The following is a 16,900-nucleotide window of genomic DNA, read 5'->3' as shown; positions in this document are numbered from 1 at the left end:
GTCCCTGGGAAGGTGATGGAGCAACTAACCCTGGAAACCATTCCTAAACACATGCAGGACAGGAAGGTGAACAGGAGTCATCACTCTGATTTAGGAAGGGCATAAACTTGCTTAACCAACGTGATAGCCTTCTACAATGAGGTGACTTGATTGCTGTCTGAGGGGACAGCGGACCCGAAGGTGGATGTTGTGTACCTCAACTTTAGTGAGGCTTTTGACACTCTCTCCTGTAACATCCTCATAGAAAAGAGGTAAAACTATGACTTAGATAAGCGTACAGAAAAGTTTACTGAAAAATGAACAACAGAGCCCAGAAAGTTGTGATCCATGTCCAGCTAGAGGCTACGCAATGATGGTTTGTCCCGAGGCTGAATACTGAGACCAGTACTGTTCAATGAACAGTCTGAATGGAAGCTAAGGACTCCCTTTCCTGACAGAGGCAGAACGGTGCCTCTGTGTAACACAGAGGGATTTTTTCCTGGACATGCTGACTCTGCCTTATCATGGGGTGACAGGCAGCCTCTCCTCCTCACCCCTCGATGCCTCCTTAGGTTAATGGTTGGACCTGATGATCTTAAGGGTCTTTTCCAACCTAAATGATTCTGTTCTATGATTCTAATCAGTGGTGAGTGGCATGGGTTTCCTCATGGGAAATGCATCTATTCCTTTGCTCTACCTAGAAAATTCCACCTTTCTCATTTTAAGAGAGCATTAGAAATTCGTTTTTCCCATCACATTAGCAAATATCAACCCTTTCAAGGATTTTTTCCTGTATAGCAGATTTAAGGATAAAAAAGAGGAATGGGAAGGCAGAAGTTAATATTATGAAAGATAATTCTTTTGCAGGAAGCCCATAGTTCTGCATCAGTTTTCTTTTAAATCACAACTTTTTTAAAAACAATGTTCAGAACACTAGGAACCAACTTCAACGGTGATATTTCCCAGCTACCAGAACAGCAGGAGATGAGTCTCTTACCTGAACATTGTGCTGCTGTAAGTGTACTATTGAAAGTCAGAAACTCTAGAAAACTATACTGTTCAAAAGAAAAATATGATACACAAATTTGCCTAGAGTGCATTCTTTATTATTTTAAATTTTAATACATGATGGAATTTCTACATCATTTTATCTGCTTAAGCACATCCCCCTCTTTTCAAACATGCCAGTTAATTGCACCTTTATTACGTACAGTCAGTATTTATGAAATATTGCATATGCATCTATGAACTTAGAACATGAAAGGGAAATTATTACCATGGAAGTGAAAAAAAAAAAGATAGGTAAAAGAGTCAATCCCCTTTTAGCGTGTTATGGCTTTTCACCAAGTACGAGATGTCAAATCAGTTTAAGATGCTTCTTGTTAAAGGCACTTACTGTCTTCAAATACACTTTCAAATTTAGTTCTATTGCATTAAGAAGTGTATCTCTGCGATCATAATTTCATAACACAGCAGAACAGTCCAAAAAGGCAGCATTAATAAAAAGGGGAAAAGGGGGGTTTATGTCAACAGGAAAATACCAAGAATTAACACAAACTTTCAGGATTTGGTCCGCATTAAAACAGGCAACAGCATTCAGGCAGTAGTGATTTCTTTTCTTATATGCTAACAAAATAATATCCCCAAAAATGAACTCTTCCAGTTCGAGTGTATAGATATGTCTAAGTTGAGTAGTGTACTCTCTAACACCACCCCCAATAAAAACAGAGCTTTTCAAGGCTAACTACTGCGTCACTTTCCCTGTGAGGGAAGAAACTTCCAAAGAACATTAAACATGTGCATACTAGCAAGCCTACAGTTCTGTGTCTCTGTATCTGGATGGATGTCCATAATAGCCCTTCTTAGAGCGGTCTGATAGCTGACGCCGGTATTCCTCCTCCTCTGCATCGCTGCCGTAACTGCCATGGTTCTCTAGGTAAGGTTTAATTGGAGGTTTCTGGGGTTCTGGAGGTCTGGAGCTAACACAGTAAGTCAGAGAGATAATGGTTATTTTTCAGCTTTTCAGAATGGAATTAATTACACTGACTTGTGGTTTTAAGGCCACGTACTGTTTAGAATAGCAAATGGATCAAATGTAACTCCTAGCCCATGAACAATTTCATGGGCATGGTAATCCTATCTGAGAGGCATCTTGTTTCCACCAAGCTGGAGTCTGATGTTCAGATTTGATCTACTCAACCTGCCTGGAAGAATGCTGAATTTAAAAATCATTAAACATCCATCCATCCATCCACATCAAGAGCTTTACAGCACTTTAGTCCCGGAGCAGAGAGGTTTTCAATCATTGCTGCTACCCCAGCTGACATTTTCCTCAATTGTTTTTGCATCAGATTATTTCTATACCTGCTTCTTTTGCATCCTCAGTTTCCTGTCTCAAAGTCTGAAGACTTCTTTTGTGATGTTTCTTAAATTGATAGCCTTCTCTCCTCACTCAAGGCTCTCATTAGGGCTCTTATCCTTAAAAAGTGGGCAGAAGTAACCCACACGTTGCTTTTTAAATGGGTAGCACCACAGTATATAATGTGACACTAAGCCGATATATAGAAATAAAATCTGCCCAGGAAGGGCATTTCCTGAGTTTCAAAAGCCATGGTTTTGCAATCCAGCTGTACAAACCCAAGATGTTATCTTCCTTCCATATTGGCCCAGTGTTTAAACATTCCCTCTAGGCCAATTATTAACATTCCTGTAAAAAGGCAACAGTACTGATTTCTGTATGTAAGCACTCTGCATATGTTGCTAACAATTACTTTTCACTGCTTCTAAAAGGCTTCCAAGGGCATATAAGACGACATGTCTTTCTGAACCACCAAGAAAATTTGAAAATAATCACTTTATGTTTTCCATTTTTGCATTTTAGATTATATTTTATGACATCAAATGATTTGACTAAAAAAAAAAAAAAAGTCCAATTTCTATTAGCTATTACTTAAAGGCAAGAAATACTCAAAGATCCTGCAGATCAGTAAACAAAATCCATCACAGCGTGTTAGGCCTTGCATAGGTGACTGCTCAGGTAATAGAAATATAGTGTGTAGGGCAAGATAACACAACTGTCAACCAGTCCAGAACTCACTGAATTTTAATGAGAGATTATGAGACTTGATGGGTGACCTCAGGCAAGTTTCAACCTCAGTTTCCCTACTCACACAATAAATCTGTAACTGAATAAGCATTTGTCATTAAGTAATTAAAACAGCAACTACTTGTTAAAATAAACTAACAGTCATCAAATATCTAGCACAGGAGTAATGGACGTAAGAGGACATGAATGCACAAAAGCTTCTGAGTAATACTGACAGGGACAGAAAACTGGCTCTGCAAATAATTCAGTGTTTCTTCCTAGGTAACCCAAACACTGTGAATGAACTAGAAGAAAAAAAAAGTACCCTGAAAACCAAGAAGAGTTCACTGAAATTTTGCCCACCTTTACAGTAACCTTTCAGGCATAATAGCAAAGCAATACCCTAAGGCAGGATTATTTGTACAAATAACTGGCAAGATCAGTTTTCCTCCTGCTGGTGAAGTAAACAATCAAGACAGAATGCTTTAAACTGTCTACACCTTACCTCATAGGCTGGGGCCAGTTCTGTTCTGACTTCTGTGTTTTGACAGGGACAGCATAAATATCTGGGTGCTTCTGGGCTATTTCAAGCTTTAAAAGAAAGTAGGAGAAAATAACTGTTCAAGTCTATCCACTAGGGATCCTAGGCTGAAGATCTAACAGGTCACAGCTACATCTCAAACAATTAAAGCACAAATTGATAAAGGATCTTTGGTTTATATTCCTACAATTACATAATCTTTTGATAGAATAGTAGTTCAAAGTGCACATGAAAACAATGGATTGCCAAAAGCAACAGGATTATTAGAAATCAGCTTTCTATGGTTACAATATGAAGTCTTTAAATATGTCTTTTTACATCCACATCCACACAGTGAATGTGTGGTTTCCCAAGCTTCTCCCTCCAGAAACAACACAATGCAATTATTTTAATTTCCAGGATGCAAGCTGTTCTACATGCTGGAAAGCACAGCAAGGGGAGAATGCATCTCTTCATACCCTGGCATTCTGGGCCTCTTGTAGCTCTTGCATTCTTTGCATCCTTGCCTTATGATCCATCTCCTCAAATATTTTCACTTTCCTCAATACAGATTTTGGAGTATTTTCTTGTTCGCTTCCTTCCTCTTCCAACTTTGCCTCCTCCTCCTCCTCCGCAGGTGGGACTGCTGGCTGAGAGCTTCTCAGGACAGGACGCCCAAAGGCAGGTTTCACTGAAACAGGTGGCGGTGCTGCTTTAGCTGATATGGTTGAAGTCTCACTACTGACAGCAATATTACTTGATTTGGAGTCATAGTTCTTGAAAAAGTCATATAGATCTTCTTTGTTTTGTAACTTTCCCTGTAAGTATAAAACATACGAAGTTTACATCAGCAACTTCATAATCTTCATTTCAAATAAAAGCTTTAATCTGAAATTAAATCTGAAATTTTGCCTATGTATTTAACAGTGTCAATATTCATTCGAAGTAACATTGGAAATGTATTTGAACTGCTGCAACATTTTGGCCAGATGTTCATACACCACACATCAACCTATAGAAGACTAGCACACTTAGACATGTTTGTCCCACTTGTTAGGGCCTATCAGAAATAGTGTGTGTTAGGGTACAGTACAGAGAAAACTGGCCTCCCAAATGATTTTCTTAGTACCACCTAATGTAGAATATCACTACCTGGAGTCTAGAACAACACAGGACCCAAGTCTGTTTTCCATCTTTATCCTTACACATGTCCTACTCTGCCCAACCTCCATTGTCAAGGCATACTTGAATATATTTTGAATATGTGCAGTATGTGAGGGCACCCATCCTCATAAAGGACTGACTCTGGGGTCAGGGGCAATCACGCATTGCTAAAACAGAATTTGGGTTCCAAGCATCCTAACTTTTTTTCCCTACATAGTTCCTGAGCAAGGTTTGAATAAACAATTAACATCAATTTCTAGTGATGGAGACCGATTTCAGAGGCGGTAGAGTCTGGTTTTGTGCTTCACAATAATGGCCATCAGATATGCTTTTCCTAATGATTAACTTTCATTTGTTCTTGCTGAGCTAAAAAAGTGCCTTTAGATTTGTTAGCAGACACAAAAAGAGTCTAATGTCTTATTCCATATAGAGATCACACATATTTGAAGAGAACTGTTATCCTTCAAGTTTTTGCTCTGCCTGATCCTTGAAACACCTTCCAACCATTCCTTCTTTCCACACTTGCAATGTTTTCTAGGCTCTGATCATTCCTACTGCTCTTCTTAATGTACCACCCTGGAGAGCTCTCCAGAAAAAGGAACTCTCTATTCAGATTTGTTTCTACAAGTTTACCTTAGGTGGTTCAGGCTTGAATGCTGGAGGTGGACTTGGTTCTCTAAGGATCTCCCTGCTACCAGCTTTTCTCAACTGAGCCCTTGGTTCGGAACTAAATTTTTTTAAACTCTATGAAAGAAAATAAGAGATAAAATCACTGCAGCATTCAGTAATTGAATCATTTTTTTCTCCCTCTTTACTATTTTGGGAACAGTAACCAGGCACCAAATGACTGTCAGCAACCTGACCACAATCACTGCAGATATAACCGCAAAGTTCAAGGTGAAGAGACATCATCAGGAAACCTACAGTTAGGCAGAAAAGCAGAGCCATTATTATTTTTACTCTACACAACATAGCTCTAAAACACTATTAGAGGTAAGATGAAGGTCCAGTTTAAAAAAACCCTAATTTTTAAGCCATATATACAGGGCTTTCAGAAGGTCCAAAGTAGAGTCTTGTTGAAAAATCCAACCATCTCACCTCTTCATGATGCACAGGTTCAGAGGACCGGCTAACAGATGAAATCCTTGGTTCATCCAAGGGCTCATCAAGTTCATTGTCAGTGTATGCACCTCCTTCTCCATCTGTATCCTCCAGGTCACTGATTAGCCGACTGTCACAACTCAAATAGTCAGCACCCATTGCAGTAAGGTAAGACATACGATCATCTGCATCATCTTCCATGCCATCCATCTAGAGAAAAGTCAGGAAGAATTAAGGAACAAAGATTAAATATATAAGAAATAGAGTCTAGTTAGGTCTCAACATCATTCCAAACAACCCTCTAAGAATGACATTGCACAACTGAAAGAAACTCTAATGCAGAATCATAAAGGAAAGTCCTGTAAAAGTTTATCCCCCCTCACTGTTCTCCCCTAGCCACAGTATTAGTGATGAAAGCTCCCAAAGTCTAACAGAAAGAACAATAAGAAGTAATTTTTTGTTATCAAGAATGACATCAACTGACTGTCGAACTTGTCCAGCATTGGCAAACAAAATTTTGGACAATTTTTACTGGCAAGAGGTACCATCTGTATAGCTTAGTACAGTATGGACTGGCTGCTTACCTTTCCTTCTGATACCCATACAGCTTCTCCTTGCTGTTGCTGAATTGTATCTTTCAGACTACCATACCAGCTATCATTGGCTGAATTCAAATTGATGGTGGCTGTAATAATTGAAGGAAAAAAAATGTATATATACCAGCAAATGCAATGCGATCCTTTATCCAGTCCTTGCTGTTGAACACTTTTTGTCTTAGTTATGTGAGAATGTAAACCAGCCATTTCATTTACATCATGGACAGAAGCATGGTATTTTTATTTTATTGCCTATCCGTTCCCCAAGCTTATTAAATCACTTATCTTTTAATGACAGTATGCTAATTCACAACCTCTTTTATATTAGAATTTGGCAGAACAAGGAACTTTAAAAAAGTCAAGGAAGGGACTGTCATGAACACAGCTTCACACCCTTTTAGCTCCTGTCTGCATGAGTTAATACACAGAGTATTAAGTGGTTATCTCAAGACTCACACGTGTGACTCAGTCACATCCTCTACTCTCTTGGTAAGCAGGTTAGACACATATTCTACCTTACCTGTAAAGAGGTGGGAACAAGTTTTCTTCAGTTTGTTTGCTTGCTCATACAGTTTTCTCGAGCTCTTGTTAGATGTGGAACATAGCCTTTGTCTCATGGTTTTCACACCCTGCTTACTGTCTGGGTTAAAGAACACCACAATTGGAAACCACTGAGTATAATTTAGCAGGTCCACCGCTTTAGGAGTCACATCCAACAGAGCATGTTTATCCTGTTAATAACAAAGTGCAGTCAGTGTGCTGTTTGTGGGGAACAAAAAAGCAGGTGGTTAGAACACGGTATGCTATGAAAACCAGAATATTTTTGCCAAAAAAAGACCATAACGTTGGATTTTTCACATTTATATCCCATTCAAAAGCCACAGCAGGCAGCCTTTTTCTTTCAGCTCAATTTTTCTGAACAGCTTTTGCCTGAATGTCCACATTTTTACGTTAACTAACTCTCATGTTAAGTAAAATGCACTTATTCCACCTTTGTTCGTTTGTTTTTAATAGGCAGTGAAAGTTAACTAGCTTTTCTCTCTACATGCCCATAATACAGCTTCCTTTACCACAACTATTCTGGGTGCTATCTGTGAGCTTTTATCTAAACTTACTAGCTGAGGTAAATCTCACTTCTGTGATTTAAAATATTCCTTCTTAGCTACTTCTAGTGGAAAGATGAATGGGATTTTCAGATGCATGCTTCAGTGGGGCCTGAGCTCTGAACGGACTTCCATGTGACATTCTAACCTCTCTGACATTGATTTTATTTGGCTTAGGGCAATATGCTTCAGACTACATTCTCTTTACCTAAGTTTTTTAGGCTTCTTGATTACCACCTATCTACTTGATCTCTAAATGGTATTATAGAAAGTCAATGCAGTCTCAGCAGATGCCTCTTAGCTATCATAGTCACTTCCTGTTCAGTTTAACAGTAGAAACTCTGAAGCAATCCAAAACTTTAAGCTTCTGATGACAGTAAGGGCAAGTAGAGCACTGCATGACGAGTAAAGCCTTTATGGCAAATTCAGAAAGCATACAGTAAAACACATATGTCCCTCCGTTCAAATTTAGAAGGAACTAAGAAAGAAGAATTTAAATTCTAACATCAGCTTAACCCTCCCACTTGGAGGACAGCTACAAAAATTACAAAAATTGTTGAACAATCTCAAAACAGCCCTGTTATTAAGCCAAATCTGCTTATTGCGGAAATAGATGCAATAAAGATTTGAGGATGCTGAAAGTTTTAGGAGCAAGCAAATCAAACAACATGCTTTTGAGTGTAAGCAGTTTTCACAGAGAAATACTCTACCTGCTCAATGATTTGCCTCACAGTGTTCAAGCGCACTACCCCAGTTGATTTTTCTGAACCTGCATCTTTGGGTTCTGTCTCTGCAAAGACAACAATTTATCTTATCTAGAGTGGCCAGGCAGCTGTGATCATTAAGTTATCTATTCTTTCAGATAAGGATGATAAGGATGCTAGGAGGACAACTTACTTGCTGTCTGGTACAGGTGAGGCAAATCATTTGACAACTTCTCCATAGCGACGTCTGCAAGAGGGCCAAATATTACCACAGGTCTCTTAAAACCAGCTGTAAGAAAAATATTTGGAGAAACAGTAAGTCTGTTAAGACTGATTTTATATGTAAGTGAAGTGGCACAGACAAGATCCTCAATTACTATCCAACCTTAAGAGTAAGCTGAAGACATTAAAAAAATATATTTAAAAAAATTTATTTCTCAGAATTTTGTGCAATGCATACAGTAAACTATTTTTAACAGTTGAGAAAGCAAAAGAGATTGTTTTAATTTAACAGCTTCCTTATTCCTCCTAATGAACATGTATTGAGAGGATTCTACGTTCTGAAAACATACAGGAGATCTTCAGTAATTTTTTCATCCAGCAAAATAGCTTGAACCTTGACCTAGCTGATTTTGTGTGAATAAAGATACAAGTGCTAACCCAGCTGTACAGCAGCTTGATAAAACAAAGATATACAAAATTCTGTTATGTTTATGTTAAAGCAAGTGCATATATGGGTCTCACAAGTTAATGAGGAAACACCATTCTGTTGCTCTGTCTCCATCTTGACATCTGGGAGCTCCTTTAAAATACTTTTTACTATTTGTCTTGTCCTACAGCACTGTCATGTGTGAACACCCAGAAAATTATCTTGACTTGCTCAACATGACTAGTAATATAGCTAGTTTAAAGTCACGGAAACGGGTGACCACATCAACCTTGATTACATTTGGACAATCTGTTGAAAATACTCAGGTTTTACTGGCTCTCAAGGTAATGTTAAAGTGATATTTATGAGCAAGCTAAAGACTGTGATTGATCTCAGGCATACTGATTGTACTTTCAGAGCTAGCCAAGGGGAAGGTGAGAAAACAAGAAACTTCTGCTTGTTTCTCCTGCTTGTTTCTTCATTTTTTCATTTTAAACCTTGTAATTTGGAAGCAAAACAGAACAGCAGCTGTTTAAAACCATAAAAAACTTTTTGTCTTAGAGTACTTAGTAGCATCCAGAAAAATACCATCCCTTCCTGTTGCTCAAATTTAACATTGAACCCAAGTTGTTAGAAATTACTTACTTATCTGACCAAACATTTGGATGTTAAACCAGCCAGCAATACATGGGCAGCTGGCTCAGAGCAGTCTCACTTACCCTCACGCAACTGAACTCGCTCATAAGCTGGGAATTTTGTGCTCACAGATACAATAGCTGTCAGATCTTCACGACTCTTCCTCAGATTTTTCTTCACCCCAGATCGCTGGCCACGTGTTCTCCAGAAGTCTGCCCTATCGCTTGAACCATCTTTTTGGGCATTCTGAACACTGGCCATCTGCTCAGCTCTGACAGAGAAAGCACAGAGCTCATTTGTACAAAACTAGTCAGAGGGTAAAGGTGCTTTCACTGAAGAACAATGGATTTTGAATTGGCAACAGGTAATTTGTCAGACAGCCATGAGTGGAGGTGAGATCAGAGGAGTCCAGGTTCTTCTGTCTTGGAGCAAACACTGTGTCAGAATGATGCTCCAACTCAACACAGCTACAAGATTGCTTGGGCAGAAATGAGTTCTCAGGTTGGAAACTACTAACTCACACAAGCATTAAATAAAAGAATGCAACTGCAAGGAGGTGGTGAAAGAGTGCAACTTAGAACCAAAGAGAGGCCTAAGAAATTACTGGCACTATTCTCTTCTCCATTAAGCCTTATAAATTAAGTCACTCCAGCACAGAAAAGCTGGTTTGATCAGATCAATTAAGAGAGAGGAGAGAATGTAGTAAACCAGGAAAGAGGCAAGAGAGTCACATAAGCAGCTCATTTTAGGAACTTCTGTACAACACAGCTGTGAGCTTTTTCCCTCCATCTTAAAATCACAAACACACTCAAGAACTTAAAAGCTACACTCTAAAAATACCCTGATTTTTTTGCTGATGAATTTTAATACTTTTACTTATTGTGCACATTTGAACACTTATTATTACCTCACATGAATTTTGACTAGGAAAGCATATTTAAACAAAAAACATTGCTGTGGTTCAGTGTTTCACATAAAAATAAGGACTACAGCTACCAAGAAATATGAAATAAATGGAGTAAATTATTGAAATGTTCTCTGTAAGGATATACAAAAGAAATTCAAGCACTGAAGTTTATTTAAAAGATTAATCATCAGAGTATTCTTGCACAGAGTTGTGAGTTTCCTAATGTGTTTTGTTTGATTTGTTTGGGGACAGGGTGAATAGGGGGGACAAGAAGGGGGAAAAGACACAAAAAAGGCAAAACCAGGACACTCCATCCATTTTCTAGAAGAGGAAGTGAAGCAGCTAGTGGTCAAAGCTTGGTTGATTGCTGACAGGAGCTCTAGGTCTATGTTGCAAATACCTGATCAAGTATGTAGGAAACACCATCCTCGCTTATTCTCTCCTCACATAAAGGTTCTAAAATCTATAGTTTTATACGCACAATTGTTGTGAAAGTAAAGACAAAACAATTTATTCATTCTTGTAAGGAAAAAAAAAAGTATGATATAGGAAGCAAAAATCATTTGGAAAAATACAAAATCTTATATGTAACAACAAGCAGAAAGACAGGAAGCCACCTTACCTGCTTTTGTTTGGAATGAGGCCCTTTTCCAGTTCATTTCCAATTCTCACAGCCAGCCAGTTTCCCAGTTTGCCATCATACAGTGTATCAACTACTCTAAAGATCTCCCCTCTGGTGAATGCTAAGCTCTGTGGTGACTCTTTTTCACACTCAAAGTGGCTCCTGATGAAGAATGAATCTCCTCTGCCACAGGCCATAATATCTCTGTAGACTAAAACAGGAACTCCCCTTTAGTTTATAATTTTTTACACTTGAAAGAAAGATTAAGCTGTCATTCTAGAAAATAGTCTTGAAATTCTTCCCCTCCATTCAAAAAGATTAAAAAACCCAACCTTCACATCCATTGTCCTACACACACATTATCAAGGGTGTTCTATACTTGTACATGTACAGCCCTTACAGCTCTGAGGGAAGGAGGCACTTGAACTTTTCCCAAAGCAAAAGGCAGCTACAGTACTTAATATTACAGCAAGTTGTGTCTCTGACAGGAAAATAAGAGGCTTTGCTTGCTTCTTAACTGTTCATCAATAAAACTGTCCATTTGCTGCTATCTGAATTCTGAATTCTTTATGACTTATGAATTCTGAAGACTGGATTCTTTATGACTGCCAAGGCTTAGCAGAACAGGAATGCTAACAGCAGATCTTGAGCCAACTGATACAGACTTCTCAAAGCAGAAGGAACAATAAGTACATTGCCACTCCTCAGGATTAAGAAGAGATGCTATTTGCTAATAAGGAAAAAGATGGAGAAGTGCTCTGAAAAACATATCACATATGCACATTTGTATGACCCTTATGGTATGGAATACAGCTATCTTCTAAACTACTGAAAAGAAGGATAACTAAAATGCTACCCAGCATAAGCATAACAGATTATTTGTGGTTTCACTGACAAAAAACAGAGCTTAAAAGCTTCAAGGATATACACACATTTTGTTCAAAGCACCTACCTTCATATTTGCTTTGAGCCAAAATTGTCACTGTTTCACCTTTGGGAATTTCTAAGAGATATAAAACAGCATCTTCCCGAACAATGCCTCTGAAGTCTTGAGTGTTTACCTGTGTACAAAAAAAAAAAACCCAAACCAAAAAACCCAATACCTGACAAATCAACAATAAAAAACAACTAAAGATTTTTGTTTAATCTAAAAAAATCTTAAATATTCTCTTCCTTTATTATACTTTTTAAGTCAATATGAATGTCTGTAGCCACAAGAAATATTTTATTCCAGCCATTAACAGTAATCTTTTTGAAATAACAAGGTCCTGGATGTACACTGCTAGATTGTTTCTTCTACTTTAACAGGCTCCAAAAGGCCTTGAAAGTCAAGACTATCACAAGAAAACAGAGGCAGAAGAGAAAAAATTACATTAGCCTCCTATTTGAGTTTTCAGAAAAAAAGAGAGAAAGTAAGAGAACAAATTGGCATAGATGATATAATTCAGAAACTGGAAAAATAGATCACTGTTACCCAAGAAAACTGGAGAGAGATGAAAGAAGAAAAATATGCTGGACACAATTTCTTCCCCTTCCAAGACTAGGAAGAAGCATTGTAGAGAAAATTTATTCTTCCATCTTCAGGCATTTTTCTTGATTAATATTTTTCCTACCTACCACTTCCACAGAAACAAACTAAAGCTCGATATACAATTGTCCTTCAAATACTCAATTTTATTAAGATCCTCCACCACACATACACACTTCCAAAGCAATAATTTGACTTCCTAAGATCAGAAATTCTTCCCTATTTCCACTGAGCAGCAAACAAAAAATACTAATGTAATTTGCATTTCATGGGCACATGCTTTTACACATACCTTAAGAATCTGATCTCCCTCCTGCAGTCCCTCCTGATCAGCTGAAGTGCCTTCTTGAATTCCAGCAATAAATATCCCTACATCATTTCCACCAGCCAGTCGTAGACCCACGCTGTCCCCTTTCTTGAATCTCACCATTTTTGTATTAGGACTACAAGATTTACATATAGAAAAATGAAGTAAGGCCAGATGTTAGGCATGTGACAATAACAGGTTGTCAAGAGAAAAAAATTGCAACCCTTTCAGCAAAATCGTACTAATAATATTCTTAGCCCCTTTCTTTTGCTTGGCTATAGGGTATATTTACCCAGGTAACTCTTCAGTGTAGGAAAGAAGCAGAGAATTTGCATTTTTCAGAGTAGAAACTGAACTAGGAAGAGTGACTAAATAACATACACAGATTTGACAGAGCAGGAAAACAACTCCCTGTTCTTGAAGTCCCAAAATAGTTTCCTACCTATAGGATCCTCTCTCAGATGAGCAGTTGGGTTTTTTGCATAAACAGTCTGAGTTGTAAGTAATCATAATCCTTGTTTTTTCCTCTGTATGCTTGAGAACTGTCATATGAATTAAATGTATATTTATTTTCTTTGCAGTTTAGCTTGTTTGCAAAACATGTCTTCCAAGTTTTCTTGTACTGAGAAATATTTCCAAAAATACTCTACTAGTATGTTAACAATCAGTCCTTTAATACTGCAGTGGGAGAGCTGGACCAGGTTCAGCTTCTTTGCTGTCAGAAAAGCTGTATGCCTGAGTGACCTTCCAACACAGAGGACAGTGCTTATCTGCCAGCCTTTCTCAGTAATACCCTAAGCCTGTATTATAAATACCCCTTCACCAAAATAATAACTTGATTAATTTCCACATCAATGACAAAATATGCAGGGTCCAACCCAGAAAAGACCTGAGAAGAGAATCCATCTGAGAAAACACTCCAAGCTACAGAATGCATTCAAAATCTTATTTTTAGGCTTCTCTTTATAATCTCAGTGCTTCTCTCCCTTCAACTTCTGTATTTAAAAACTCTCCAGAGAAAACATATAAACTGATTTCCTATTCATACAGTTTGAAATTTCTAGTATCTTAGTTGTTAAAGAATCAACAGTAACAGGTTTCATTTGATTACTCACAAAAATAATTCAAAAAATCCACACAAAAATAAACTCTGGAAGCAATATTTTGTTCATTTCTAAGCAGAGACTAGAACTGCAATATGGACTGCACAGGTTTGTATTTGAAGAAAAGACATAAATTTCTGTAAGATGTTTTCAGCTCATACAGAAATGACATATGTCTGGCCTTGTCTTGCAACAAGCTTATTAACAAATTAGAAGATATTTTCTTTGTATCTTAATATTGTGGGGAAGGGCAGGATTATCTTTTGTATACCTATAAAATAAGAAGTGTAAAATACATTTCCATAGAATTGCACAGGTTAGAATGGCCCTCTGCTCAAAGCAGGTTGATCGGGGCCTTGATCAGTTATGTTTTTGAGTATCTGTGGTGGTAAGAGATACCACAACCTAGAAGAGAAAACTGATCCAGTGGTTAAACACCCTATTAATAAAAACTTTTGTACTTCGTATCAAACCAGCATTTCCTGTGCTCCTGCTTGTGTCACTTGCTTTTTGTCCTATCACCCCTCAGTTTTCTCTGTACCTTCTAGCCATTAGGTCACTGCGGATAGCAATAATATGTCCCTTCAATCATCTCTCCTCCAGGTTTAACAAAACCTGTTTTCTTGGTCTTTTCTCATGTGTCTTATGCCGCAGCCACCAACTCCCTAGATTCACTCCAGTGTGTCGATGTCTTTCTTGTCCTGAGGAGCCCCAGAATGGACACAGTACTTCAAACACTATCTCAAAGTGACAAATAGAGCAGAATAAAAATATAAAAATATACCATTGCATATGTTCCCATGCAAGCCCAGAAACACAAGGTGTTCATGATACCTTCCAAGTAGGAGGCAAGTCTACACCTTCCAGGAAGGTACTTCCAAAACTAAGCTTAACTCAAATACGGACAGTTAGAAGCGATGTCATTTCTTCCTGTCATTAAGCTATAAAGGGAGTATCACTGCAAATGGGCAAAAAAAACCCCAAACCCAAGCAACTGAGAACCAGGTACAGGTCACTGCAAGAACACTGAGTGCAAAAAAATAACAGCAAGTGCCGCCTTACCCATATATTGCTTCATCCTCAGGGCTGGGTTTAAGAATTGTTCTTGTAACTGCTTTTGGTTGAGACACTACATGTAAAAAAGCAACAGAAGTTACTGAGCTAACAAAAAGTTATAAATGGCAGCAATTTTTAGCTGTCAGATAGCAATCAAACTCCTCCATGACAAAGATTAATACAGATTTAAATATCAGGCATCTTTTTGACTAGAATTGATTTACGTCCTTTTTTTTAATTTTCCAATTCTTGAAAAGAATAAAAAGGTCAAGGGAGGGATACACAACTCTTTAAGGTAAACCAGATCAGACTTCAAGAATAGTTTCATTTGGCTGCTCATGGCAATAGGCTACAGCAGATGCTCTAGAAAAGTACTTGCTTTTTGAGGTCACAATTCTAATAAGCAACTGCTTTCAAAAAATCTCAGGTACTTCTCTCTCTGCACCTCAAAGGAAAAGACAGACCTCTCTTCCTGGTGCGTCAGGATGGGATTGATATGAAGAGTATACTAGAAATGTCAACATGACTGGGGGATTAGACATTCTGTGGTCAGGGGAAAAAAAAAAAATCAACCAGAAACTTCAAACTCTGACCTGCTGGGTCATCTTGATACTTCAGTTCTTTGTTTGTCTCTACAACTGTAACAGCAGAAGTAGCAATGTCACCGGTTGATGTGAATGGTGTAGGCATTGCTCCCATTCTGGACATCCTACTAGATGGATCATCTTTTGCACTAAAAGAAATAAAAAGAAAAAAAATGTAGTGAAATCAGATAAGAATGCCAGGTATTTTAAGATTTTCTTTAACTAGCATTAGAAAAATGGACTAGAAATGACCATTTCTTACTTCGGTTTCTCTTTCAGCTTTTCATTGGATGAATGTGAATCTAGATCAGAATGATGTAATCTGTCATCTTGAGGGGAGAATGATCTGTTTGACTCTATTTCCGAAATGTCTGTAAAGAGACCAGCAAAGCATTAAATGTAGGATTTAAATTATCTGCATGTCTGACCACATTTATTTATAAAAATTTCACATATAAAATACGGTGAACCTTTAAGCCTACTTCCATTTGAAGTTGGATTTGACTAGGGTTCAAAAAGTGCTGTATGCTTTTTAGTGCATCCACACCTCCATCCCCCTGAAAATACTTTAGGCAGGTTTTACACAACCTTTAGGAAACACGCTCACATCACACAACTACTTTGAGCATACTATAGATTCATTAACTAGTGTTAGCAGCCTTTTATTTGAGGTCTCATGGACGTTCCCAAACAGAAGATCACCTTCACATTAACAGTCCTCACATAATTGTTTTCAGCAATAAAAGAAACAGAGTAGCCCTCAGACTTGAACTGTTCTTGGTCTTCACAGTAAAACCTAGAAAAAGCTGCATGCAGTATTCTGACATCAGATAAACAAGCATCTTGCACTAAATAATGTAACATCCTGCTCCCCAAAGTAAGATTGTGTTGACCAATACCACTGTGAGAGATCATTTGTACATGATAGATACTGGCAATAAAAAATCAGTGGTCCAGGTGGACTTAAATTTCATCTTGTCCTAACATTTTTGCTCTCCCGTTGAATGCTGTCATGAGTGTTAATGACCTCAGAAAGAGACCAGTCCAATCCACTTGTTTTAGAACCGAAGTCTTTTATTAAAAAGCAACTGACTTGCTTGGTCTGAGAAGTAAGATTGATTTTGCCGAACAACATTGCTTCTTCTATCTCTGCCCCTGCCTAAAATGTAATTATAAGATTACTACAAAATTCCTCTTTCACCTAATGGAAGTGGGCTTGATGCTTAATTGGCTGTTACTGAGACTTGTTTGTGTTT

The 16,900-nt window shown here is 37.9% G+C and overlaps 1 protein-coding gene across 1 annotated transcript in view; it reads right to left on the bottom strand.

The window, feature by feature from the left end:
- Window positions 1-1,063: 1,063 nt before the first annotated feature.
- The window catches only part of TJP2 (tight junction protein 2), a 56,950-nt gene continuing 41,113 nt past the window's right edge, over window positions 1,064-16,900 (bottom strand). Inside the window, exons 8-23 of the mRNA XM_026866052.1 lie at window positions 15,907-16,039; window positions 15,654-15,793; window positions 15,067-15,133; window positions 12,887-13,037; window positions 12,019-12,127; window positions 11,067-11,277; window positions 9,621-9,808; window positions 8,446-8,541; window positions 8,259-8,338; window positions 6,966-7,176; window positions 6,434-6,534; window positions 5,847-6,059; window positions 5,382-5,492; window positions 4,064-4,402; window positions 3,570-3,655; window positions 1,064-1,958 (exon numbers count right to left, since the gene is read on the bottom strand). Of these exons, the coding sequence (XP_026721853.1) occupies window positions 1,793-1,958; window positions 3,570-3,655; window positions 4,064-4,402; window positions 5,382-5,492; window positions 5,847-6,059; window positions 6,434-6,534; window positions 6,966-7,176; window positions 8,259-8,338; window positions 8,446-8,541; window positions 9,621-9,808; window positions 11,067-11,277; window positions 12,019-12,127; window positions 12,887-13,037; window positions 15,067-15,133; window positions 15,654-15,793; window positions 15,907-16,039 (2,402 nt within the window). The 3' untranslated portion in view covers window positions 1,064-1,792. The remainder of the gene's footprint in view (window positions 1,959-3,569; window positions 3,656-4,063; window positions 4,403-5,381; window positions 5,493-5,846; window positions 6,060-6,433; window positions 6,535-6,965; window positions 7,177-8,258; window positions 8,339-8,445; window positions 8,542-9,620; window positions 9,809-11,066; window positions 11,278-12,018; window positions 12,128-12,886; window positions 13,038-15,066; window positions 15,134-15,653; window positions 15,794-15,906; window positions 16,040-16,900) is intronic.

The sequence above is a fragment of the Athene cunicularia genome (assembly GCF_003259725.1).
Source record: "Athene cunicularia isolate RWA chromosome Z unlocalized genomic scaffold, athCun1 chrZ_part2, whole genome shotgun sequence".
NCBI lineage: Eukaryota > Metazoa > Chordata > Aves > Strigiformes > Strigidae > Athene > Athene cunicularia.
The sequence above is the reverse complement of the archived record's forward strand: the minus strand, read 5'-3'. Positions and strand labels throughout refer to the sequence as shown.